General features: G+C 38.4%; 1 protein-coding gene across 2 annotated transcripts in view; it reads left to right on the top strand.

Moving 5' to 3' along the window:
- Eva1a (eva-1 homolog A, regulator of programmed cell death) overlaps positions 1-20,355 on the top strand; it is a 60,262-nt gene extending 39,907 nt beyond the window's left edge. For both annotated transcript variants that reach the window (XM_076833413.1, XM_076833414.1), the window contains one exon: positions 19,099-20,355. In XM_076833413.1, coding sequence (XP_076689528.1) covers positions 19,099-19,472 — 374 coding nt within the window. In that variant the 3' untranslated portion in view covers positions 19,473-20,355. The remainder of the gene's footprint in view (positions 1-19,098) is intronic.
- Positions 20,356-27,122: the final 6,767 nt, after the last annotated feature.

Below are 27,122 nucleotides of genomic sequence, written 5' to 3'. Positions count from 1 at the left end.
CATCAAATATGGGCTTAGGAGTCAACTTCCTTAATAAGACTCCAAAAGGTCAAGAAGTAAAATTAATAATCAATAAATGGGATGGCATCAAACAAAAAGCTTTACAGCAAAGGAAACAATCAAGAGTGTAGAGAGAGCCTACAGAATGGAAGAAAATGTTTGCCATGTGTCAACTTAGCATCAAAAAAACAAATAACCCAATTAATAAATGGGCAAAACTGAACAGACACTTCTTAGAAGAAGAAATACAAATGATCAACAAATATATGAAAAAATGTTCAACATCTTTAGCAATTAGAGAAATGCAAACTAAAACTACATTGAAATTTCATCTCACTGCAGTCAGAATGGCAATCATCAAGAATATAAGGAACAATAAATGTTAGTGAGGATGTGAGGACATGTATATATTGCTGGTGGGACTGCAAATTGGTGCAACCACTCTGGAAAGCAGTATGGAGATTGCTTAAAAACTACTAGGAATGGAACCATCATTTGACCCAATTATCCCATTCATTGTTTTATATTCAAAAGAATTAAAATCAGCATACTATAGTGAGACATTCACATCAATGTTTGTAGCAGCTGAATTCATGATATATATGAAACCAACCTAGATGCCCTTAAACAGATGAATGGATAAAGAAATTGTCATGTAAATATACACAATGGAGTATTACTTAGCTATAAAGAAGAATGGATTGATGACATTTGCAAGTAAATGAATAGATCTGGAGATTATCATGATAAGTGAAAGAAGCCACAAAAGTCAAATGTTTTTGCTGATATATGGAAGTTAACCCACAATAAAGGGGTGGAAGGGAAGAATAGATATTCAGTAGATTGGACAAAGGGGATTGAAGAGAAGGGAGCGGGTAGGGAAAGGAAAGATAGTAGAATGAATCCAAAATAATTTTCTTATATACTTACATAAATACACCATAGTGAATCCCACCATCATGTACGTCCATAAGAATTGGGTCCTAACTAGAATAAGATATAATCCATGCTTATACAAATATATCAAAATGAGTTCTACTGTAATGTATAACTAAAAAGAACTAATACAAATAAAAATAAATAAAAAGGAAAGATAACCAATAAAGTTTGCTCATAATAAATTCTTAATTTTAAGATAATATAAAAAGTTAATAAAGTTGCATAGATTAATATTTGCTTAAGGGAGTAGGAAACTCCCTTTACTCTCCTTTTTAATCCTAATACAAGAATATTTCAGTGTGTGTACATGTGTGTATGTGTATGTTAAGGAGTTGATATTCATCATTTTTTGTTTTGATATACATTTATAATGGATATACAGATTTTTAAAAATATATTTTGGTTTCTTTAAGGTACTTTTTAAGGAGCATATATTATCATTCTGTATTTTTTCAAAATTTTAACAAATAAAAATAAATATATCCTTTAAATAATAAACATTTCTTTGAATCTTTTTTCTTTTTCATTAAATTATTTATTTATTATGATTTGTTATACACAATGTCAGAATGCAATTCATTTCATATTACACATATAGAGCACAATTTTTCAAATTACCAATTGTACACAAAGTGTTTTCACACCATTCATGTCTTCACACATGTACTTAGGGTAATGATGTCTAACTCATTCCACCATCATTCCTACCCATTTGCCCCTTCCCTTCCCCTCCCTTCCCTTTGCCTTATCTAAAGTTCCTCCACTCCTCCCATACTCCCCCTACCATTATGAGTCATCATCCTCATATCCAAGAAACAGTCAGCCTTTGGTTTGGGGGATTGGCTTACTTCACTTTATCTTCTCCAACTCCATCCATTTAACTGCAAATGCCATGATTTTATTCTCTTTTAATGCTGAGTAATATTCCATTGTGTATATATGCCACATTTTTTTTTTTTATCCGTCATTTACTGAAGGGCATCTAGGTTGGTTCCACAGTTTAACTATTGTGAATTTTGCTGCTATACACATTGATATGGCAGTGTCCCTGGTAGTATGCTGTTTTTAAGTCCTTTGGGTATAAACTGAGGAGTGGAAGAGCTGGTCAGATGGTGGTTCCATTCCAAATTTTCCAAGGAATCTCCATACTGCTTTGCAGATTGGCGGCACCAATTTGCAGTCCCACCAGCAGTGTATGAGTGTGCTCCCCCGCACCATCCTCGCCAACACTTACTGTTTGTATTCTTGATTAACTGCCATTCTGACTAGAGTGAGATGAAATCTTAGAGTGGTTTTGATTTGCATTTCTCTAATTGCTAGAGATGTTGAACATTTTTTCATATGTCTATTGATTGATTGTATATCCTCTTCTGAGAAGTGTCTGTTCCTTGGTCCATTTGTTGATTGGGTTATTTGCTTTTTGGTGTTAAGGTTTCTGAGTGTTTTATATATCCTAGAGATTAGTGCTCTATCTGGTGTGTGAGGGGTAAAGATTTGCTCCCATTCTGTAGGCTCTCTATTCACCTCACTGATTGTTTCTTTTGCTGAGAAGAAGCTCTTTAGTTTGCATCCATCCCATTTATTGATTCTTAGTTTTAATTCTTGAGCTATAGGAGTCTTATTAAGGAAGTTGGGGCCTAATTTGACATGATGGAGATTTGGGCCTACTTTTTCTTCCATTAGATGCAAGGTCTCTGGTTTAATTCCTAGGTCCTTGATCCACTTTGAGTTGAGTTTTGTGCATGGTGAGAGATAGAGGTTTAATTTTATTTTGTTACACGTGGATTTCCAGTTTTCCTATCACCATTTGTTAAAGAGACTATTTTTTTCTCCAATGTATGTTTTTGGCACCTTTATCTAATATAAAATAACTGTAGTTATGTGGGTTAGTCTCTGTGTACTCTATTCTGTACCATTAGTCTACAGGTCTCTTTTGGTGCCAATACTATGCTGTTTTTGTTACTTTTGCTCTGTAGTACATACAGTTTAAGGTTGGGAATAGTAATGCCACCAGCTTCACTCTTCTTACTAAGGATTGCTTTGGCTATTCTGGGTCTATTATTTTTCCAGATGAGTTTCATGCTTGCTTTTTCAATTTTTATGAGCAATGTCATTGGGTTTTGATTGGGGTTGCATTGAATCTGTATAGTGCTTTTGATAGTATGGTCATTTTAACAATATTAATTCTGCCTATCCAAGAACAAGGTAGATCTTCCCATCTTCTTATGTCTTCTTTAATTTCTTTCTTTAGCGTCCTGTACTTTTCATTGTAGAGATCTTTCACCTCTTTTATTAAGTTTATTCCCAAGTATTTTATTTTTTTTGAGGCTATAGTAAATAGGGTGATTTTCCTGGTTTCTCATTTCTATCACTGATGTACAGAAATGCCTTTGATTTATGGGTGTTGATTTTATATCCAGCTACTTTGCTGAATTAATTTATTAGTTCTAGGAGATTTCTGGTGGAATGTACAGGGTCTTCTAGGTATAGAATCATACTGTCTGCAAATAGTAATAATTTGAGTTCTTCTTTTCCTATCCATATCCCTTTAATTTCTTTCATATGTCTGATTGCTCTGGCTAGAGTTTCAAGAACTGTGTTAAATAGAAGTGGTGAAAGGGGGCATCCCTGTCATGTTCTAGTTTTTAGAGGGAATGCTTTCAATTTTCTCCATTTAGAATAATGTTGGCCTGGGGCTTAGCGTAGATAGCCTTTACAATGTTGAGGTATGTTCCTGATATTCCTAGTTTTTCTAGTGTTTTGAACATGAAGGGATGCTGTATTTTATCAAATGCTTTCTCTGCATCTATTGAGATAATCATATGATTTTAATCTTTGAGTCTATTGATGTGATGAATTACATTTATTGATTTCCAGATGTTGAACCAACCTTTCATCCCTGGGATGAATCTTACTTGAACATGGTGAGCTATCTTTTTGATATGTTTTTGTATTCGATTTGTCAGAATTTTATTGAGAATTTTTGCATCCATGTTCATTAGAGATATTGGTCTGAAGTTTTCTTTCTTTGTCTGATTTTAGAATCAGGGTGATATTGGCCTCATAGAATTTGTTTGGAAGTGTTCCCTCTTTTTCTATTTCATGAAATAGTTTGAGAAGTATTGGTGTTAGTTCTTATAGAACTCAGCTGTATATCTATCTGGTCCCGGGCTTTTCTTGGTTGGTATGCTTCTGATGGTGTCTTTTATTTCCTCGTTTGAAATTGATCTGTTTAAATCATGTATATCGTCTCTAGAAATTTGTCAATGCCTTAAATATTTTCTATTTAATTGGAGTATAAATTTTCAAGATAATGTCTAAATTATCATCTGTATTTCTGCAGTGTCCGTTGTAATATTTCTTGTTTTCATCATGGATGTTAATAATTTGAGTTTTCTCTCTCTTTCTCTTCATTAGCATGGCTAATGGTTTATCAATTTTATTTATTTTTTTCAAAATACCAGCTTTTTGTTTTGTCAAGTTTTAAATTGTTTCTTTTCTTTCAATTTCATTGATTTCAGCTCTGATTTTAGGTTGGGATAAAATATACTCCTGCTTATCTACGTAAATAAGCAGGAGTTTCCATCCTCATATCAAATAAAGTAGACTTCAAGCCAAAGTTAATCAAAAGGTATAGAGATGGACATTTCATTACTGCTTAAGGGAACCATACATCATCAAGACATAACAGTTATAAATATATATGCCCCAAACAATGGAGCATCTATATTCATCAATCAAACTCTTCTCAAGTTCAAGAGTCAAATAAACCACAACACAATAATTCTGGGTGACTTTAATACACCTCTTTTACCACTGAATAGATCTTCCAAACAAAAGCTTAACAAAGAAACTATGGAACTCAATAATACAATCAATAACTTAGACTTATATACAGAGTATATTATCCATCAACAAGTGAATACACTTTCTTCTCAGCAGTGCATGGATCCTTTTCTAAAATAGACCATATATTATGCCACAAAGCAAATCTTACTAAATACAAAAAAGTAGAGATACTACCCTATAAAGAGAATAAATATTTTCAGCTTTGTGGATCAGAATCTTTTAAACTCAACTCTGTTGCAGCATAAGACCAGACCAGATGATACATAAATGACTGGATGTAGCTGTATTGCAGTAAAACAAGAACAGTGAGCTGGCCAGATTTGGCTTGTGAGTGATACCATGACAATCCCTGTTTTAAGTGAGCCTCTTTTCATATGTTGAAGAGCTAATTAATCACATACTCTTCTTTCTTTTCTGTGAAAAGTTGATAACTTTTGTGTATTTTCTTTATTGATGGTCTTTTTCTTAATGTCCTTTCTTGGTGGGTGTGTGTGTGTGTGTGTGTGTGTGTGTATGTTACAGGGATTGAACCCAGATGTGCTCTACCACTGAGCCACATCCCCAGCTCTTTTTTACTTTTTTTTTTTTTTTTTTTTGAGACAGGTTCTCACTAAGTTTTTTAGGGCCTTGCTAAGTTACTAAGGCTGGCTTTGAACTTGTGATCCTCCTGCACTAGCCTCCCAAGTCTCAAGATTACAGGTGTACACCACCATGTCCAGCTTCCTAGGTTCTTTTTATCCGTTAACATTTTGTCTCTGGCACATATTATAATTTTTTTTTTCTGATTTGCCATTTGTCTTTGACAATTATTTTTCAATGCAAAAGTTTGGAGAACTCTTTGTTTATTTATTCATTTGTTTGTTTTCATTTAACTGATATTCTCTGCATGTGTAACTGCAATCATAGCTGTGCCCACCACATAGGAGCTGGCCCGAATTCAAATCACTTTTCTTATGAGTTTGGTATAAGGGAGGCCTAGCTAGCTCTCCATCATACAATGGATGTTAGTCTCAAATTTTGACATTTGAGAAAGTATCCTATTTCTGTCATTTCTCTTTTATTATTTCCTCTATATTGTGAATCACGTGAGGTTTGAGGACCTTTGTGTTCTTATCCCCCTCCACAGTGCCCAAGGCATTGCAGACTCACAGTAATTTGTGGAATAAATATATTTTATTAAATATACAGTTTGAAAAAAAAATTAACATTGGAATATCCCCAATGTTAAATGTTATATGGTTTTGTGAGAGAGAGTTTGGTGAAAGTGGTGCTGTCATACATGGCTGATGGAAGATTAATGTACACTTTTAAAGGATCACACTTTTGACAATGTGTATTAAAAACTATAATAATGTGTATCCTGTTTGACACAGAGATTCCTTTTTGAAAATTCATCATAAGGAAACAAACAACAAATGGGCAGGGGCTGGGAATGTGGCTCAAGCGGTAGCGTGCTCGCCTGGCATGCATGCAGCCCGGGTTCAATCCTCAGCACCACATACAAACAAAGATGTTGTGCCCGCCGATAACTAAAAAATAATTATTAAAAAATTCTCTCTCTCTCTCTCTCTCTCTCTGTCTCTCTCTGTCTCTCTCTCATACTCTCTCTTAAAAAAAAAACAAATGGGCAAAAAGAAAGTAGTATTAAACACAAAAAATATGTCTTCCATGATTATATTTTTTTCAACAACCTAAACATCCAAAGGTAGGAAACCATTTTTGCAAACTGTGGCGTATTTACTGGGTGGAATACCATGTAGCCATTATTGGTGTGATTGAGGAAATACTATGAAGTGATATAAATAATGTTATGCATTGTATGAAATATATATCCAGAGAAAAAGTTCTAAATTATATATATACCCTAATTATAACCAAGTAAATTAAATATGTACATTTTTATACAACATGGAAAGAACAGAAGAAAATTCACTTAATATTACCTGCAATTCTGAATAAAAAAGAAGAAAATTCACTTTACTGTCCTACATATTGTATAGTTATATCTAATTGCATATTATGGTGATTTTGTAACTTTTTTCCATTCCCTTCTTTTTAATGTTATATCATATGTATATGTAAATATATACTCACATCTCCACATATATAAATATACATACATCTATACATAGACATATATCCACATGTATTAAATTTATTAATTGAACTTCTAGAAATTTTATATTCTTTATTTAGTTCAATAAATATTTTTGAGATACATACCATGAGCAACACACTCTACTGGATGCTCTGAGAATCTAAAGTGATTCATTTGGATTCAATTTTCTCTTAATCATTTGGGAAAGATAATAGTTACGTAACCAATTATAATATAACTACATAAAGTGTTGCTTAGATTGAAGGAGCTAATTAATCACATACTCTTCTTTCTTTTCAAACTTAAGAACCTAGAAAAGCATTGGAAGAACAGCGTGTCAAGTTCAGCAGTGACAAAGCTGGATTAGAGAACGTGTCAGGGTTTCTCCCTGACTCCCTTGAGTCACAGAGTATGTTAGTCAGCCTTCCATCACTGTGACAAAAATACCTAAGATAATCAACTTAAAAAGAGGAAAGATTTATTTTAGCTCATAGTTTCAGCCCATGATTGCTTGACCCTGTAGCTTTGGGCTTGTGGCAGCACAGTATATCATGGTGGGAACACATGGCACAGGAGGTCTGCTCAGCTAGGGGTGGTTAGGAAGCAGAGAGAGAGAGAGAGAGGAAGGGGCTGCTGTTCCAGTATTCTCTTCAAGGGCATCCTCTTAGGGACCTAAATTCCTCCCACTAAGCCCCGCCTCTTAAAGTTCCGCCACCTCTCAATAGCACCACAGACTGGTGACCAAGCCCTGACACGTGGGAATTTGGGGGACACTCATATAAAGCATAGTGCATGATAGCTGTTGAATGACAGGAATTTCCTAGTGTAGGGGATAAAAGTGAGTGGGTAGCATGAGGGTTAGGGGAATGGAGACTTCCTCATGGGATACTTATTGCTTATATTGTGAGGACAAGAAGATGAAGAGGGTGAAATGAAAGGACGGCTGACCTGTGGGGACAGAAATTCTCCACTACTTCTTCCTGGGAAGGAACAGTTCAGTAAGGGGAGGAAGAGAGGACACAAGCTCTAGTAGGAAACTTTCCTCTCCTAAGGAGTGGGTCAGAATTCCACAGAGACATCCTTATAATCTCTTAAGTGTTTAGAGAAAGAGGTTATGCTAAGTACTCCCTGGTTCCACACAAGCCCTGTTATTCTCTTTAAAGCCCACTTAAAAACTTAATCTCTTCTACTCAAAGGATTAGGAACTTTGGGGTCAACAAGAAAGCCCAGGTTACCCTTGCACAGATACCAGTGGACACAGCCTGGGCTGACTGTTGCTCTGCACTCCAGCAGAGCCTGCTGGGCATAATGTGACCTCCAAGGGTGCAAATGAAATTAGCCCCAGGACCTCCACATAGGGCCTCTTCCTGTCCATGAAAACAATGACCCTGCAGGAAACAAGATATAGCAATACATTTATTTTTATTTATTAAGGGAAAACAACCGACAATAGCCCTCCCCACTCTGCTTCCTGGGTAATTAACAGCTGTCTGGATCTGGTCAATACCAGGGTGGATCATTGGCCAAGAGGAAGTGACCTGGAGCAGCAAGTATTGGAGGAAAGAACAAAACAATCATCAGAGAGTTACAGTTCTGATTTATGCAGAAAAATGATGTAGAAGCGCAATGCAAATTTTATCAGCTATGAAAATCTGCCCTGAGGCATCAGCTTAGGACCCAGTGAGATCCAGGAAACTCCCTTGTCCCTTGCCCAGATTGGTTGCTTTTACTGGGCTTCCCTGGGAGTCTGTGTCTGGGATGCTGTATGTAGAGGATGTTTCTGATCTGTGGGGACAGGTAAGCTAGAATGAGAATAGCAATTTCCAAAATGGAGTTCAGAAATACTCTCCAAAGTCAGGCTTATGTAACACGTGGGGTGAGGGCCGGGTGTGAAAGCAAGAATTATTATTATTTTTTTTTAATTTTTAGTATCAAAATACTTGGCTTATCCTGGTGAAAGCATGGATATATCTCATCTCAGTTTTATCTTTTAAACAAGACTAACATTACTTACCTGCTCTTTTGGATTGTGGTAATGGTTGCAAGTTGATGACCAGTACAAGGGGATTATCCTGCATCTTGGCAAAGATTCAGTAGATGGTAGCCCTATTTTTGTTCTATCTATCTCTGTATCTATCTATCATCTATCTTACTTTTCCTTCTCTTCCTTTCCTTTCTCATCTTTCCCTCCCTGTGTATTTCCATCTCTTTGTGCATGCATGTATGCCATATGTATATCTGTACATATTTTAACATTCTTGGGTTCCAAAGTTGGGAAAGGGTGCATGAAGAGGAGCAATTCCACTTGTAGCAATTTGGAAAGTAAAGAAGTATCCCAAGCTCTTCTGTTCATCATATAAATAGAATTAAAGACAAAAAAAATCAGTCATCTCAATAGATGCAGAGAAAGCCTTTGACAAAATTCAGCACCCATTCATCATAAAAACAATTAGAAAGGAATCTACCTAAATATCATAAAAGCTATGTATGAAAAACCCAAAGCCGAACTCATTGTAAATGGTGAAAAACTGAAAACAACTCCTTTAAAATCTGGACCAAGACAAGGATATCCACTCTCACCACTCCTATTTAATATCTAATGATAGATATTCTAGCCAGAGCAATTAGGCAAGAGAAGGGGAAAAAAAGACAAAATAGAATAGGAAAAACCAAATTATTACTGTTTGCAGATAAAATGATTGTATACTTAGAAGATCCAAAAAAACTTCATCAAAAGACTGCTGGAGTTAATAAATTCAGCCAAGAAGCAGGTTACAAATTCAACATACAAAAATTAATAGCTTTCCTATATAACAACAGTCAATATGCTGAGAAAACAGTTCCATTCACAATAGCCTCAAAAAAGAAAAAAAAAATACCTAGGATTAATCCAACTAAGGAGGTGAAAGACCTCTACAATGAAAACTATAGAACATTGAAGAAATAAACTGAAGAAGAAATGAGAAGATGGAAAGATTTACCATGTTCATGGATAGGCAGAATTAATATTGTTAAAATGACCATACTACTAAAAGCTGATTAATGCAATTCCCATTGAATACCAATGACATTCATCATAGAAGTAGAGAAAACAGTCCTAAAGTTAATTTGGAACAACAAAAGACCCAGAATATCCAAAGTAATTCTAAGTAAAAAAAAAAAGCAATGCTGGAGGCATCATAATACCTGACTTCAAATTATACTACAGAGCTATGGTAACAAAAACCGCATAGTATGGACATAAAACAGACACATAGATCAATGGTACAGAATAGAATAACCAAAGACAAACCCACACATCTATAATTATCTGATTCTTAGACAAAGATGCCCAAAACATACATTAGAGAAAAGACAGCCTTTTAAACACGTTGTGCTAGAAAAACTGGTTATCCATATGTAAAAGAATGAAACTAGACCCTTATCTCTCATCCTGCATAAAAATCAATTTAAAATGGATTAAATACCTAGGAATTAGACAAGAAAATTTGCAACTCCTAGAAGAAAACATAGGATCGATACTTAAGCATACCAGCACAGGCAAAGACTTTCTCCATAGGACCTGTAAGGCTCAGGAAATAATGCCAAGAGTTAATAGATGGGATGACATCAAATTAAGAAGCTTCTGCATGCCAAGAAAACAATTCAGAATATGATGAGAGAGCTTACAGAATGGGAGAAAAATCTTTGCTAGCTACTCTTCTGAGAGAGAGCATTAATATCTAGAATTTATAAAGAACTTGGAAAAACTTAACACCAAAAGAAAAAACAAATAACTCAATTAATAAATCAGAATTTAAAGATTTTTATAGTTTTACATAGTGGTTGGGTTCCTCCCAGTAAACTTATACATACATGGAGATCAATTTTAATTCATGATCTCCCCGCTTTACCTTCCTGTCCTCCCTCTCCTTTGCCATTCTCCTTTCAGGATTATTTTAAATTCTTCTTTTCCTAGAGGAGAATTTTCACCATAAACTCTTGTTAATTTTTTAAAAATATTTTTATTTTATTAAGTTGTAGATGGACACAATACCTTTCTTTTATTTATTTTTATGTGGTGCTGAGGATCGAACCCAGGGCCTCGCATGTGCTAGGTGAGTGCTCTACCACTGAGCCACAGCCCCAGCCCATCTTGTTAATTTTTTTACACTCATTATGAAATAATTCTTTGTAGAATTTTAAGAAAACTCGTGTAGAGTGTTTTTTTAATGCTAAAAGGGTTATTAAGTGTTCAGGGAGTTCCAGGCATGTCACTTTGAGCAGAACTATGAAATGTAAGAGAGAGGGCTCTATTTTATTGAATCTTAATTTTCGTGGGGGGAAAAAAGACCCAGGAGGGTTCATATCCTGGCATTCCAGCAAAGGAATCAGCAATGAATCTGAAGATGGTATGTTTTGGGGTCAAGAGTGGACAGTGAGACCCTTGGCTTGTCTGCAATAAAGGCTTTTATGAAGGAATTTGGGATATGGTCATGGGAGATTGGAATTTTGAGGGCTTTAACAAAGATTACTTTTGGGAGTTGGGGGAGATAATCCATGTTAATAGGAGTAACAATTAAAAATGTGTCATTGATATCTGTCTTCAAAATATAATGGAGGAATGAGGAACTAGAATCCAGTTGTCGAGCTGGGAAGCTGCAGGAGTCACCCAGCTGTCAGGGAAATGGCAGTGAGAATGGAAGGGTTGGGTGAGACTCATTAATTCAGGGAATGGAAGCAAAAGAAGGAGTCAAAGAGGACCCCGGGCCTTGGGCATAGGTGACTGGTGGACTGAGGGGACACCACAGGCGGAAAGGTAACGATTGAAAGGAGAAAGGGGCAGAGGACAGGTAGAAGGAAAGAGAACCTGGATGGTTGGAGGTAAAAGGAGAGGAGCTTCATGTGAGATGTGTTTTGTATGAGGTTGGATGTTACAAAGGAGTTTTTATCATAAAAATTAAAATTTATCAGAAGTACATCTCTTGAGATGGATGAGTCCCCCATTAGTTTATTTATTTGTGGGTAAAGATCACTCATTTAAAAAGTGAGGCATGATTCAGTCAAAATTCTATTCTAATTTTCATTTTTCATAGATATGGTTGTTGAGAAAGTTTGTTCAATAAATACATAGATAGGAGCAGAAGGAGTTCTTTTATAATGACATCACTCAAGTCTTTGAATTAAATTTATGCTCTATGCCAAAAATCAGAGTGATCTGTCATCAAAAATTATTTGTAATGAGCTATCTGCTGACAACTTGATTAGGCCTTCCTTCTGTTTGTTGAAAAGTAAGAATGGAAACAAAGTTGGAAAGGGATGTATTGCCCAGTCTTTGGAGGCTTTTGCCTCCTGATTTTTTCTTAATATATTGGAGATTGAACCTGGGGGCACTTTACCACTGAGCTACATCTTCAGCCCTTATTGTTGTTGTTGTTATTGTTGTTATTATGGTACTGGGGATTGAACTCAGGGACACTCAAGCACTGAGCCCCATCCCCAGCCCTATTTTGTATTTTATTTAGAGACTGGGTCTCACTGAGTTGCTTATTGCTGAGCTGGCTTTGGACTCACAATCCTTCTGTCTCAGCCTCCCTAGCTGCTGGGTCCTTATTATTTTTTATTTTGAGATGGGGTCTTACTAAGTTGCCCTCAAACTAATAATCCTCCCACCTCAGTCTCCTCAGTCACTGGAATTAAGGCATGTACCAGTGGGCCAAGCTTGCTTCCTGGCTTTGAGATTAATATTTTGAGTTATTTTCCTTAGTGGCCACTTTGGTACTTCAGGGTGGCACACTGTGATGAGGTTCAGGGTGTGGGAGCCAGTCTTGCCTTTTGTGCAACGGGGGAAGGGCACATTGAGAAGGGTGGGGTGGGAGAAGGGCCACAGTGGAGGTGTGCACAGTGGAGGTGTGGAACTGGTAAGCACATCCCTCCTCAACACGTGCTTTCTCACGGAAAGAACAGTGGAAGTGTCCAGTGAAGGTCTGACAATCAATTTCTTCCAAACCATCTAGCCTGTTTGCCTCTTGGCACACGTTTGCACTGTGAAAACTGCTAATCTGGAGAAAGCCCAGAGCAGTTAGGTAAAGCTTAGGCCATTTCAGACTCACAGAGACTTAGGCAGGGTCAGTGGCCTAAAAGGGGCTGTGGACATGTGGACAGAGGGAGGATTCTGGGTTCCCTGACCAGCTGTCGCTACAGGAACAATGACCTTATTCCAGCCTGACGCAGCTGGTGGCAGAAGATCAATTCTGTTTGCAGTTGGGGTGCAGATTTCTGAGGCAGAGTCAAGCCTGTTTTAGAGCAAAGGGGCTCCAAGAGAACTTTGGACAACTCAGACAAGCTAAGAAATGGCTCCTGGAGAAGGTTTTGTCTTAACAAACAACAGAACTGATTTTTCTAGAAAATAGATTTTTACTTTGCTTTGTCCAAGTGGGTTTTACTTTTGAATTCTCACTGGGACTAGGTCTTATGAAGCCCACCTTGGACTGAACTTTTCTTCCTGGTTTGGTTTTTCATTCCCAGTGTCCACTGACTTTTCACCTGCTCTGCGTTCACTGAGCCTACCCAGCCAGGGTGCCACACGCACACAGGTTTTCAGTCAGACACACTTGATTCCAGTTATGTTTTATCCTGTGCCTGTTTCTCCTATCAGACTTGGAGGTTCCCATGAGGTTGGAGATGACTAAGGTCATTTGACTAGGAGAGAGACCTCCTCTTACATTACCCCATTATGGGAGGCCAAGTCCCCGGCTTTTATTTGTCCTAAGACATGTCCTGTGTATTCTAAGGGCTTAAGAATTTCCAAGATTGCTCCAGGATCTAGACGAGACTCAGGCCCATTCCAACCCGTCATCAGATAGTACGTTGTTTTACACTTTGTGCATGTTAATTGGGATCCTGCCGACATGAGCTAATCATAGATAAATGCAGATTGGTGTGAAGTTCATAGGCTGTCCAGGTCACTGTTTCCTCAGGGAAACTATAAACCTAAGGGTAGAAGTGGTGCCTTCTCTGTGGTCTCAAAATGAACATTTGCTGGTCAGTTTTGCAAGCACTGATTGTCCCAACACTCCTGTGTGATAGATCCATATCAGCATTGATACCGATTCCACAAAAGCACCAGGAAATGATGAGAAGATAATAGACTCCCAAACTGGACAGATTTGAATTGGTTTGCTTGGTCCTTTTTAATTGTCACAAGGCATCTAGAAGTCACACCACCTGTTCTTGCTTCTTTTATTTCATCAAAGACAACCAAAATGGAAGAAAGCAGGTTGGGAAAGGCAGGAAGAAGGAGATGAAATAATAAAAAGAGACTATTTTAAAACGGCAGGGGGGGGATGATGTCATGGGTTGCATGAAATTATAGGAACGTATTTGGATTCTTTATGTAGGTTCTAGAAAATCAGAGACTTAAATATCATTTCCTGCCTTTGCCAAGCATCCATTTCTGGTGGGGACACAGATGTAAACAACTGGTGGAAAATTAGGCAGTTGGCTATTTGTGATAGTGGCAGACAGTGTTGGAGTGACTAGTCCCAGGAAGTGAAGGAGTCTTTGAGGTGTTTTGTGAGCTTGTGGATGAGGTGGAGACCTCGGGGATAAGCACAGGATAAGTAGGTTAAGTCACATCTACTGAAGACCACCAGGCCCCCTGTATATTTCAGGTTCACATTCACCATTCACCAGGCTAGTTAGTGTCTTTTTTCCAGGTCCTCGTCTTATTCAGTATTTTTGCATTATCTTGGGTGGGGAGTTAGGCAAATTCATTTCAGAGGCCAGTTGTTGGCTTTGAGAGATCATTTTAGATGACAGTATCAAAATTGGTTTTAAAAAAATCTCAACTCTCTGGAACCAGAGAGAAACAAAGTGGAGTTTTTGTATTTGAATAAAAAGAATCCTAATGGGCAAGGTATTTTTTTTTAATGGAGAAATAAGATTTAATGCCATCACCTTTTCAAGACTTACATGGTTTACTCAACAGTAAATGCAGTATGTGAGAGTATTTCAATTGGTAATAAAGTTACAGTTTAGGGCTATATAATTGGAAATACAGTATCTATAGTGGGAGGAGTTATGGTTCTCTTTTTTCCTATCCTGGAATATTATGATGTTTAGAGAGTGGCAATGATATCAACCAATGGTATTTGAAACCTAGCTATATGCTAGTTGTTGCCATAGAAAAGAGGAATTTAAGATTCTATACTTTGTTCCAAGCCTTGTATACTTTCCCACACATATGTGGTTTTTCACACCTCTGTGCCTTTGTTCATGCTCTTCTCTCTGCCTGGGATACTTTTCCCCATCTTCAAATAGCTAGCCCACCTCAGCCTTCAACTCTCAGTTCTTTCTAGGACCCCCATATCACATCTTGGCTTCTCCACTGCCTCTGTGTTTCCAGAGCTCCCACCTCCCATTTCTATTATAGTTCTTCATTTTTATAATGGACCAGGGTGGATTTGGATCCCTGCTGCACTGTTTGCACCCTAAGGCTGGTGCTCACTGGGTTCTCTGAATTCTCTGGTAGAATTCAGTTTCAGGTTTCTTCACTACACTTTTCTCCTATTTGTTGATTATTTTATCCACTAGTCTTGTTTGTTGTTGTTGTTGTTGTTGTTTCCGTCTCCATTCTACTCTTTGTTCTTATTATTTCTGTCTATACACATTGCCATCATTTCAATGGGGATTTCATAGGGAGTAAGGAATTATTAACACATGGGTTCACATGCTGTATTTGGACTTTTATTGGATACAGTTTAGAATACATAAAACTTCAAAATGCTTAAGCTCTTTGATGTAGCTGTTCCATTTCTAGATAATATAATTCTGCATTGGCAGTAAAGAGATATGTATAAGGATATAAAGACATTGACTGTTGCATTGATCCTAATTGTGAAAAATTAGAAACAATTCATATGCTACAATAAGAAAAGGAGTAACTTCAATAAGCCTATACTACAGAACAGTATGTAGTAATAATAATAATAAAAAGCTATTGGTGGACATGAAGTCCAGTGGAATAGAATAAAAGAGATAAATCCACAAATTTATAACTGTCTGATATTTAACAAAGGTGCCAAAAATATATCTGGGAGAAGAAACAAACAGCCTTTAAAAAAGCAAATGGTCCTGGGAACACTGGATATACAGAAAAAATGAAATTTTTCAGCCTGTACAAAACTCAAATCAAAATGAATTAAAGACCTAGGAATTAGACCAGAAAACTTATAATTGCTAAAAAAAAAGAAAAAAGAAAAAAGAAAAGAAAAAAAAAAAACATAGGGTCAACACTCCATCATATAGGTACTGGCACAGACTTCCTTAACACGACACCCAAAGCACAAGAAGTAAACCAGGAATCAATAAGTGGGATGCCATAAATAAAAAGCTTCTGCACAGCAAAGGAAATGATTGAGAGCATGAAGAAAGAGCCTACAGAATGAGAGAAAATCTTGGCCAGCTACTCCTCTAATAGGGGATTAATATCCAGAATATACAAAGGACTAAAAAAAAAATATTAACATCAAAAACCAAATAACCCAATCAATAAATAAGCGAAAGAACTAAATAGAAACTTCTCAATGAAAAAAATACAACAGGCCAACAAATACATGAAAAAATGTTGAACATCTCTAGCAATCAGGGAAATGAAAATCAAAACTACACTAGGATTTCATCTCCAATCAGAATGGTAATTATAAAAAATACAAACAGTAGTAAATGCAGGTGAGGTTGTAGGCAGAAAGGAATACTTGTAGATTGTTGGTGGGACTGCAGACTAGTACAACCACTCTGGAAAGCAGTATGGAGATTCCTCAAAAAATTAAGGATGCTGGGATAGGATTGGGACCTGGATTCGATCCTCAGCACCATATAAAAATAAAGGCATTGTGTTGTGTCCATCTACACCTAAAAAAAATATTTAAAAATTAAGGATGGACTACCATATGACTCACCTGTCCCACTCCTGGGTATTTTCCCAAAAGATCTAAAATCAACATACTACAGTGACAGCCCCATCAATGTTTATAGCAGCACAATTCATAATAGCTAAATTATGGAATTAACCCAGGTGCCACCAATAGATGAATGGATTAAAAAACTGTCATATACACACACATACATACACACACATATATACATACATACATGGAGAGAGAGACAGAGACACACACAAAAAATGTAGTTCTACTCAGCCATTAAAAAGAATGAAAATATGGCATTTGTCAGTAAATGGATGGAAATGGAGAATATCATTTTAAGTGAAAATAGCCAAACTCAGAAGCTCAAAGGTCAAATATTTTCTCTCATATGCAGAAGCTATAGTAAAATAAAGGAAAGGGGGAGGGAAAATAGAATAGAGTAGAGTAGAGTAGAATAGAATAGAATAGATAAATTACATAAAAGAACAACCAAATTCCAATTAATAGATGAATGAAAGGAAGTTGAGTAGAGTAGAGGAAGGAGAAGGAGAGAGGAAAAGGAAGACAGGAGGGGAAAAGGGGAGGAAAAAGGGAGGGTATCATGAACCAAATCGATTTCCATGCATATATGGGTTTGTCGGGATGAACCCACTGCTATATATAATAACCATAAAACTCTAATTTAAAAACTTTTGTTAACCTAAATACACAGATCTGGAAATCATTCTAAGAAATATTATTATATTTAAAAGCAAAAAAATGCATCTTCTGTGATCCCACTTGTATTATTTAGAACCAAAAAGGAAACCTATTTTGATTCATACTTTCAATTGAATGTGGAATATGGAAATTTAATTTGTTGATGTCCAGTGTGAGTCTATCAGCTTGACCATGGCTTGTCCTGTGACACAGGCCAGGCATGTTCCCATGTTCTCCCTTGTGCCTACAGAGGGACAGTTGCTTACCCAAAGGCTGTCTTCCTATTGAGCACATCTTACAGGGGTCACCACTGGGCCTGCTAAGCGTATTGCTCAACAACAGAATAATCACATTCTTCTCTCACCAAGGAAGCCCTCAGATTCATATTTTCTTTTTCAAATTACTTGATGAGATCATTCCTAAATGCTTAAGCTGATTGTAAACGTGTGAATAACTGTATATATTATCTACTGCTGTGTAAAAACTTAACTTACCCAAAACTTAGTGACTTAAAACAATACATAACTTTATCTCTCAGTTTCTGTGGTTCAGGAACCTGAGTGTGGCTTAGCTGCATTTTCTGGTTCAAGGTCTCCCACAAGATTCCTGCAAGGCGAGGCTTATGGTCACTGTAAGGCTTGACCTAGGGATGGTTCCCTGCCAAGCTCACCCACCTAGTTGTTGGCACCATTCAGTACCTTGAAGAATATTGGCTGAAGGCCACCCTTAGTTCCTTGACACTTGGGCTTCTCTGTAGGACAGCACATACATGGTATCTGGCTTCATCAAAGTAAGCAGGTTAGCAGAAAGACAGAGGGAATATGAATGAGCAAGATGAGCTCACAGCCTTATATAATCTAGTCTTAGAACCAGCTTTTACCATATTCTATTTCTTATAAGTCAGTCACTGAGTCCAGCCCTTAAGGGATGGCGTGAGTACCAGGAAGTGGGGCATCTCAGAAGTTGCCGATCTCAGTGATGAAAAGGTAATTTAGAAGGTTGCACGAGTAAATTCATGAGCAAAATTTACTTTTGTACAGTTAAAAAGAGCTTTTAGAAAGAGACATTAAACACATGGCACCTCAGCACAGTTGTTGCATATAGCAGGTCCTAAAATATTTTTTCTTTCTTTTAACTTTTTTTTTTTTTTTGTACTGGGGACTGAGCTCAGGGGCACTCGACCACTGAGCCACATCCCCAGTCCTATTTTGTATTTTATTTAGAGACAGAGTCTCACTGAGTTGCTTAGGCCTCCATTTTGCTGAGGCTGGCTTTGGACCCATGATCCTCCTGTCTCAGCCTCCCCAGCCGCTGGGATTATACATTTGGGTCATTGCCCTAGGCTTTTTAAAACTTTTTATTCTGAAATAATTTCAAATCAAAGTTAAAAGTAGAATAAAATAATCTCATATATCCTTTAACCTTTCTAGATTCACCATTTGTCAATAGTAATATTGGGACTACACTAATAGATTTGTCACATTTGAGGGCAGTATTGGTAACCAGCAAGGCTTGGGGCCAGGTGAGAGGTTTTGGGCAGGAGTCCCATCTATTCTCTGCACGTGAAGCTGTGGTTTCTCAAATGTTTTCTTCTTCTTCCTCCAGAAAACCCTGAGCGAGCAGCTCTGTACTTTGTCTCTGGCGTGTGCATCGGGCTGGTCCTGACCCTGGCTGCCTTGGTGATGAGGATCTCTTGCCATACAGACTGCCAGCGGCGCCCCAAGAGGAAGTTCCTGCAAGACCAAGAGAGCAGCAGTGACAGCAGCGACAGCGAGGATGGCAGCTCGGATACCGCCTCTGACCTCTCTGTGCGGAGACACCGCCGCTTTGAGAGGACTTTGAACAAGAACGTGTTCACCTCTGCGGAGGAGCTGGAGCGCGCCCAGAGGCTGGAGGAACGCGAGCGCATCATCAGGGAGATTTGGATGAACGGCCAGCCCGAGGTGCCCGGCACCCGGAGCCTGAACCGCTACTACTAGGGGGAGCAGCCGGGACCCCCAAAACCTCTTGAAGCCACCTGGAAGGGAGGGGGTCTACAGGAATGGTGGTGGGCACAGAGAACTGGACCCAGCTCTGCTAACCATGGGCAGCAGAGAAAAGCCCGGATGTGCCCATTTTTCTAGCCAGGAGGACTGGATTCTCCGTTTGACTCTATCTATGGAGAACCAGAAGAATCAAGTTGGCTCATCCATTTCCAGGTCTTGGAATGGTGCTGAAACACCCTCTCCAACAAGGTGGATGGAGATTTGAGAAACAGGACTATGGTTTCTCTTTGATTTCTGAGGATCTCAGAAGTTTCTACAGACTTGATTGCTATGTTATTCCTTTACAAAAGGAAAGATTCTCATAGCAAGAGAGCTGGAGATATCAGGGTGCATATAACCCCCCAAAATGCAGTTTTCTAAGTGACTCCATGCTGTGGAGGTGATTCTGATTCAGAGAGCATGATCCATGCTTATTATTTAAGGCTAAATTTTTAAAATCTTGAGTTGCAATGGCAACCTCTATCCATTTTAACTGACACCTCAGGGATTAAAATCCTATTTTTTAGTATAGTTCCCACCTCATTCATTAAAATGAATAGAATTATTGTATTATGGGGGTGTGTGTCAGTGAACTAGCAAATGCCAACCTCAAAGGATGAAGGGTTTTTATTTTAAATAGTTTATAAAAATATATATATTGACATGCATATTTGAAAATGCTGCATAAGAATTAAAGTTGTGTGACCTCCTCCCCCTTTGGAAAGAAGATTTATTGTGACTCCAGATAATCATGATTTTAAACATGTTGTTTAAAAAAAAGTTTGGATTCCTATGAAAATAATGGAAATGGGAGCTGAGGATGGAAGCCAAAGTTAGGATGGGATCAAAAAATAAATGTTACATAAAATCTTTTGATTCATGCCTGTCTCTGTGGTGACATTTAGCTTTAATGACAGCCTTCTATGTGGGTGGGTGTGGACTTTTGCCAGGCCCCACAAGGATGAGAATGGAGAAACTGTCCCTGTGGGATTATGGACATTTCACTTTTTGTAGGCTATGTGTTGTGGTTGTGTATTAGTGTTCTCTAAAGGAAAAGCACCAACAGGAGGTATGATTATAAAAAGGGGATTCATTAGATTGGCTTACACAACCAGAAGCTGCATAGTGCACAATGATCATCTGCAGGCTGGGGAGTTGGAGATACCAGTAGCTGTGCAGTTCAAGATGCTGAAGTCTCAGAACAAGAGGGATCAACAGGGCTACCCCAGTCTGAGAATTTCTGGAAATTTCCTGGACAATCACTGGTAGAGTCTACTTTTGAAGAGTGAAGAAGCGAGTCTGATCTCCTCAGGCAATCACAGCAGAAATCAAGAACCCACTGAAGAAGTAGCAAGCTTACATCTGTTGCTGCTTCCTTGTTCTTCCAATTTTTATTCCATCCAAGTGTCCAACCTATTGGATGGTGCTGCCCACACTTAGGGAGGGTCTCCACTCCAGTTTGTTATCCCTCATGTCAATCATTCCTAGACACACCCTCATTGACACACCTGAAGCTTCTTAATCTTTGGCATCTCTTAATCCAATCAGGTAGACAATTCCAATTAACCATTATGGTTTGCAGTATAGTTGTTTATTGTTAGAGGAACAGAAGACTTATCTAAGGTTGGAAATAAGGCTGTGGCTCCAGTTGGAGAGAGAAAATTGATGGGGAAGGAAGAGGAAAGACTGTACCATATTTAGTAATGGGTCACAGAGAAGGAAGCAATATCTGGTAGACAAGATCAACAGGATCCATGTCTGTCTGTAAGCTCCCTTCTCTTGCTGTAGAGTAGGTTCCTTAGTCAGCCTATCTGGATGCTCCAGAGCCTTGCTAACTGGGAGGATCTCTACTGTCCCTTTCAGCATGCCTAAGAGGATGGTCAGGAGACTTCCTCCAAGGGGTCTCTACTCCTTTAGCAATCCACTCTCAGTTATAGGGCTTGGAGGGCTGTCTTAATGACAGTCATAATCTTTGGTTGCCAAGAGGGTGATACAGTTTCCTTCAAACCCCCTGCTATATAATCACCTGATTACAGCATTTTGGTCGGCCTTATTTTGTCCATTAACAGTGCCCCAAATCTTTAGTCAGTATCTCTGGTCAGGATTCTCACCCTTCCAATTTTTGTCTTTAGCAATAGTCACAGGAATCATCACCTTTTCTTGGGCTTTTGACTAACATCATTTATCTTGGTCTCTGCCTCTTAGGAAAGTAGAATAGTCAGGAGGTACTTTGATCTCCAGGATTCATCCAGTTGCAGGGAGGGATTATGACCTTTGCTAGGCACGGGCTATAGTAGGGGCAAAGAACTTTGGGGCACTTGTCTTTTTCTATTATTTTGATATCTTTCTACCAAGTCTATGATGTTCTCATTTTCAGGGTGCTGAGGACATTTATCTAAGGCTCACAGTACGCTAGGTAACAGTGTCACTGGCTGCTTCCCTTCCATAGAACAAGGTTACCAGCAACCTTCTCTATCTTGACTCACCCAGTTTCACATTTTAGCTTTATCACTCCACTCCTGGTGCCAGTTTCTGTATCAGATTTGCAACCAAAAGATGCCTAACTTAAGAGCATATTCTTTTAACCTTGAACCACAAAACTTGTTTCACAAAACTTGAAGAGCAGAATTGTATTTGGCTTTAGGGAGGACTGGGTCCAGGGGCACAGATGCTATCAAAGGTTGCTCTTTTCAGCTCTCATCTTCTCTCTCCTGCTGGTCTTATTTTCTTCTACTGCAAATGAAACTGTCCCACACTTGTACCCATATAGTTCATTTTGAATTGTTTGCTACTCTCCAAGCTTCCACACAGCTCACAGGTTGCATGTATGAGTGTTCGGTACAATTTCACATTTTTTTTAAAGCTCAGAAGTCAGCAGAGACAGAGATAGTATGGAAAGGATGCTTTTGGTGCAATTTCTCTGCTTTTCCAAAATTCTACAGAGAAGCACTCACTAGCTGACAAAAGTCTGAGAAAACTTTAGGAAGTGTAAGTTGTCTGAAGAGCTTAGGAAATTCTCTTAAGGTATGAGAAATGACCCCCCCCACACACACACCCCAACTTCCCTGAGGACCCTCTTCCCGAACTGTGGTCTTTGTCAACTCATGGTGCATCAACTGAACCACTGCCATGTGGCGGGGGGACACACTATAGACACTTCCAGATTTATATCATCCCAATGCAAGAACACAAGAGGAAAGTAATACTTTTCTCCATGGTGTGGAATGTGAAATCACAGGGAAGGGCTAGCATGTATAGTGTCCATCCATGGACCAGTCATGGTGGCCAAGAAGATAGGCCTGGCTAAGAAGAGTGGAGACAGGACACTGAGGATGCTCAGTAACCACTACACCACTCTATCCTGACTTTCTTGCACTTCCTATTATATCTTTTGATACTTACATTTAATTTTTCTTTATGTTCTGCATTCTCTTTCTTATCTCCTTCAATATGGGACTATTCTTTTAACCTTGAACCACTAATCTTCTCACTCCACACATCCTGAGGTATCTCATACATTGCAGTGACTCTATAAACCACCTACATGCTGATGACTTGAAATTTGTCTTTTATTTTGTCAAAGTTTCAGGTTAATGGTCCACTGGCCTTCAACCCCAGGTGACAGTTTGTCTCACAGGAGATATTTGGTAATGTCAGGAAGGCATTCTGGCTGTCGCTCCGGGTGGGTGGGATGCTAGGAGTTTAGTGGCTAGAGAAAGGGATGCTAGTAAACATTATGCAATGCAGAATTCAGCCTTCCAGTCATCTCCACCAATGCCCCAGAAATGAGTGATGAAATCTTCAGTCCCCAGCCATATACTCTTCCCAATCAAAGCCCCAGAAGTTGAAGCCCCGTCCAACATCTCAGATCACGGAATCCATGAGCACAATAAATTGGTGGTGATTTTATGTCACTAAGTTTTGAAGTGGTTTGTTGCACAATGAACTATGGGGAAACTCCTTAGTGTGGTTTAAACGCCCCTTACAAACTCATGCTGAAATTTAATTGTCATTGCAACAGTGTTGAGATGTGGGAACTTGAAGAGGTCATGAGGGCTCTGTACCAATGAATGGGTTAATAATCTTATTCTGGTAGTATGTTCTTGATAAAATGAATGAGTCCAGCTCACATTTTCTTTCTTGCAAGTGGTCAACTTTCTGCCATGTTATGGTGCGGCAAGAAGATGCTCACCAGATGCAGACTCTCACTCTTGGACTTCCCATCCTTTAGAATCACAAGTCAAATAGACTTCTGTTTATACTTCACCAACAGCACACTATTCTGATATAACAGCAGGAAATGAACTAAGATGATCCCTAAACCTCACTCACCTTGTCTGGGACCTACTAACTCTACCCACATTTCCTGTCAGTTAATGTCGAAGCAAGTTACAGGACCAAGTCAGAAGGCTGAGACCATTCAAGGCACCTCCATTTCTTTGAGTCTTTATAGAAAACCAATGAGTAAAGAGCAAACATTCCCAATCTTTAAGTCATGCATTGTGATGACTAATCTTGGTTGTCAACTTGACTGAATTGAGAGACGCCTAGAAAATTGATAAAGCACAATTTCTCAGTGTGTCTGTGAGGGTGTTTCCAGAGATGATTGGCACATGGTTCAGCAAACTGAATGGGGAAGACCTGCTCTGAATGTGCTCTTAATGTGAGCATGGGGAAAACAAAAAATCAAAGAAGGGGAAATCTTGTGCACACAACTGACTCTTCTTGAGCAGTGAGCTTTTTGCTGCTGCCGCTGCTGCCATCACCTGTGGACTCCAGATTCTTCAGCCTTTGAATGCAGATTCACAGCAATAACTTTCCAGGGAGCTTCTAGGGCTTCAGCCTCAGACTGGGGCTGTATCATTGGTTCTTTTCGTCCTGAGTTTACAGCTTCTTGGATGGTGTAGCTACCAGTTTCCCTCCTCTCCATTCTGAAGACAGCTGTTGTGAGACTGTTCAGCCTCTGATACTATAAGCCAATCTAATCAATCCCCTCTTCTGTATATGCATATACTTAAATATACATATATGTATACACACACACATATATACATACATGTATACATACACTTGTGTGTATGATTATTGGTTTTGTTCCTTTGGAGAACACTGATACATGCACATCTCTTGCATTTATCCTTACTACTCTTACCACACATTGTTGTGAAATTGTTTACCTGTGCCTCATGGTGGGAAGTTTGTCTTTTTCTTCTTGAGTCCCCAGAATGATGCACAGAGCTTATCACATCATATACTTTAAAAAATCATTAACTGAATTGCAGCAAAAACTGTAATGTATTCTCCTAACCCTATTTCCTCAGTCTCCAAAGCGCATAGATGACTCCATTTTCTATTTACCCTTGTGGTTGGTTGTGGCCATGTGACAAAGTCCCACCCAGTGGAGTGTAGCCCACCTGATTAACATTTGCCATTTCTATTGTTTGGTTTATAAAATCTTCCACAGGATCCTCAACTTTCTCTCTTTGACTCTCTGCTTGCTGGAGGCAGAAAATCTGGCAAAGAATTCTGAGGCCCTAGAGGATAATGGAGCCATAAAATGCATAAAATAGAGGGAGCCTGGGATTCTGAGGGACAACACAGAAGGCCACTTGTGGACTAGGAACATCCACATGGTACATAATGTGAGGAGAAGTTGATGAAATAATCTTTGAATCTAGAGCTGGAAGGGCTCTTGAAGTCAGTTTTCAACTCCTTATCTCTAAACAGATTTACTCCTAACTCATTGCTCATGAGTAAAATTGATCCCAAAGCTTCAGAGGGAATTATACAGATCAGGATAACCCACAGGGATATGGTTAATCAGAAGATAATACTTAGCCTGGTCCAGAGATGTCTTGGGAGGCTTCCTGATAGAGGAAACACAAGTCCTGAGTCTTAAGAACGGGTAGAAGAGTGGGAGACAGAGAATGACCCTCTTGATTTCGTAATCATTTTCTTTTACTACTTTTATGGTCTTATACTTCAGTTGCAGTTACCTTGTGTCCATGAAGGATTTTCATCCATCTCTCTTTACAATAATCCACAGTAGATTCAAAGTTTGACTTGCTCTTTGCCTTTCCTCTTTTTGTGCTAAATATTTTCTAATTCTTTCATATGTTACTCAGGTACATCTTCCTTTTTATGCTAATAATATTTGTTTACACGTATGCATATCTTAAATTCTGCTTTGTTGAAGTAAAGTGTGTCAGGCAGTACCTCCCCCCATTCCTGTCACCACATCTGTCAGAAAAGCTTCAGCATCACATTATCAGAGTGGCAGTTCTGAGCAGCTAAACTTGCTTCTCTTAATCTGCTCTGGGCAGAGCAAACTTAGCCTCTTTTCTAATGTCTTTTCTCATCTCAATCTATGTTGTGATTACACAAATTGAAAAATGGCCTTCTTTTAAAAATTGTGGTCAAAGGGGGTTAATCTTCTAATTGTTTTCCAGCCCAAATCAGGAAATCCAAATCTTTATAGATCAGGATTCATTATTTCCTTGATCTAAATATTGGATTTAACATTTAAAAACCAGCACCAAGTGAATCAGCCTTCATGGTGTCAGATGGAATTTCTAGGTCTTGAAATTTTGCATCATAGTCTCACTTTTTCACTAGTTATAGACTTGAAAACTTATGCATTGTTTTAAGTTCAAAAGACATGAATTTCTTTTCAATCCAGATAGTCAAATGTTTCCATTGAATCCCCACCATTTCTTCTTGAGTGATATGTGATTCTCTGCACGTGTCTTTGTGTTCTAGACTCTTGACCCCTGACAACTGTACTGAACACTGTTTACCTCTGCTTTCTTATTGTGAATACAGGACCTGTTTCATAATAGCATCTCCTTAAATATATTTTTGTTCATTTATCGGTTTCATGAATTTCTTTTTGTTTTTGGTTTAGACAGGACTGGCCTCAAACTCTTGGGCTTACCTGATCTTCCTACCTCAGCCTCCTGAATAGCTGGGACTACACATGTGTGCCATCACACCAGCTAGATTTTTTTTTTTAATTAATAAGGCAGTGAATAAAGTCTCAGAGAATGTGAAATAGAGCCTGTTGCAATGTGCTCTTCCATAGAGTTCCAAATCTTGATTGTGGCAAAGATGATAACTTGTTTATGAACATCTATCTTATGTGTCTTTCTGTCTCCTTCAACTTCAGAGTCTCTCCCATCTTCCTCTACAGGAGCTGAGATGTGACTGTAGGGTGGAGCTTTCAGTGCATTTTGGAATTTCAACTCAATATGGAGAGTCTTAAAAAATGCTTGCAGGTTTAGAAGCCACGCATGTTTCTATGTGAACTATGCTGACTGTTCTTAACCTCACTGATGATCAGTTTTCAGGTCCTTCAAGGGTTGAACAAATAAAATGAAACTTTTAAAACTTAACCCCTGGGAGTGCCTCTTGTGTCTCCAAAATTGTCACATCCTGTGTCCCTTATTACTTCTGCTTTCAAGACCACTTGGGCCTCACTCATCTGGTCTGAGACACTTGACCTCCAGACACATTTTTCTCCTTTTTATAGGACAAACCATTATTCAGCCCCTGAGAGAAGGAAGTATTATATGAAGGTCTTTTTTTTCCCCCTAGTATTAGGCCAGA

This window comes from Callospermophilus lateralis, chromosome 14, assembly GCF_048772815.1.
Source record: "Callospermophilus lateralis isolate mCalLat2 chromosome 14, mCalLat2.hap1, whole genome shotgun sequence".
Classification (NCBI taxonomy): domain Eukaryota; kingdom Metazoa; phylum Chordata; class Mammalia; order Rodentia; family Sciuridae; genus Callospermophilus; species Callospermophilus lateralis.
The sequence above is the reverse complement of the archived record's forward strand: the minus strand, read 5'-3'. Positions and strand labels throughout refer to the sequence as shown.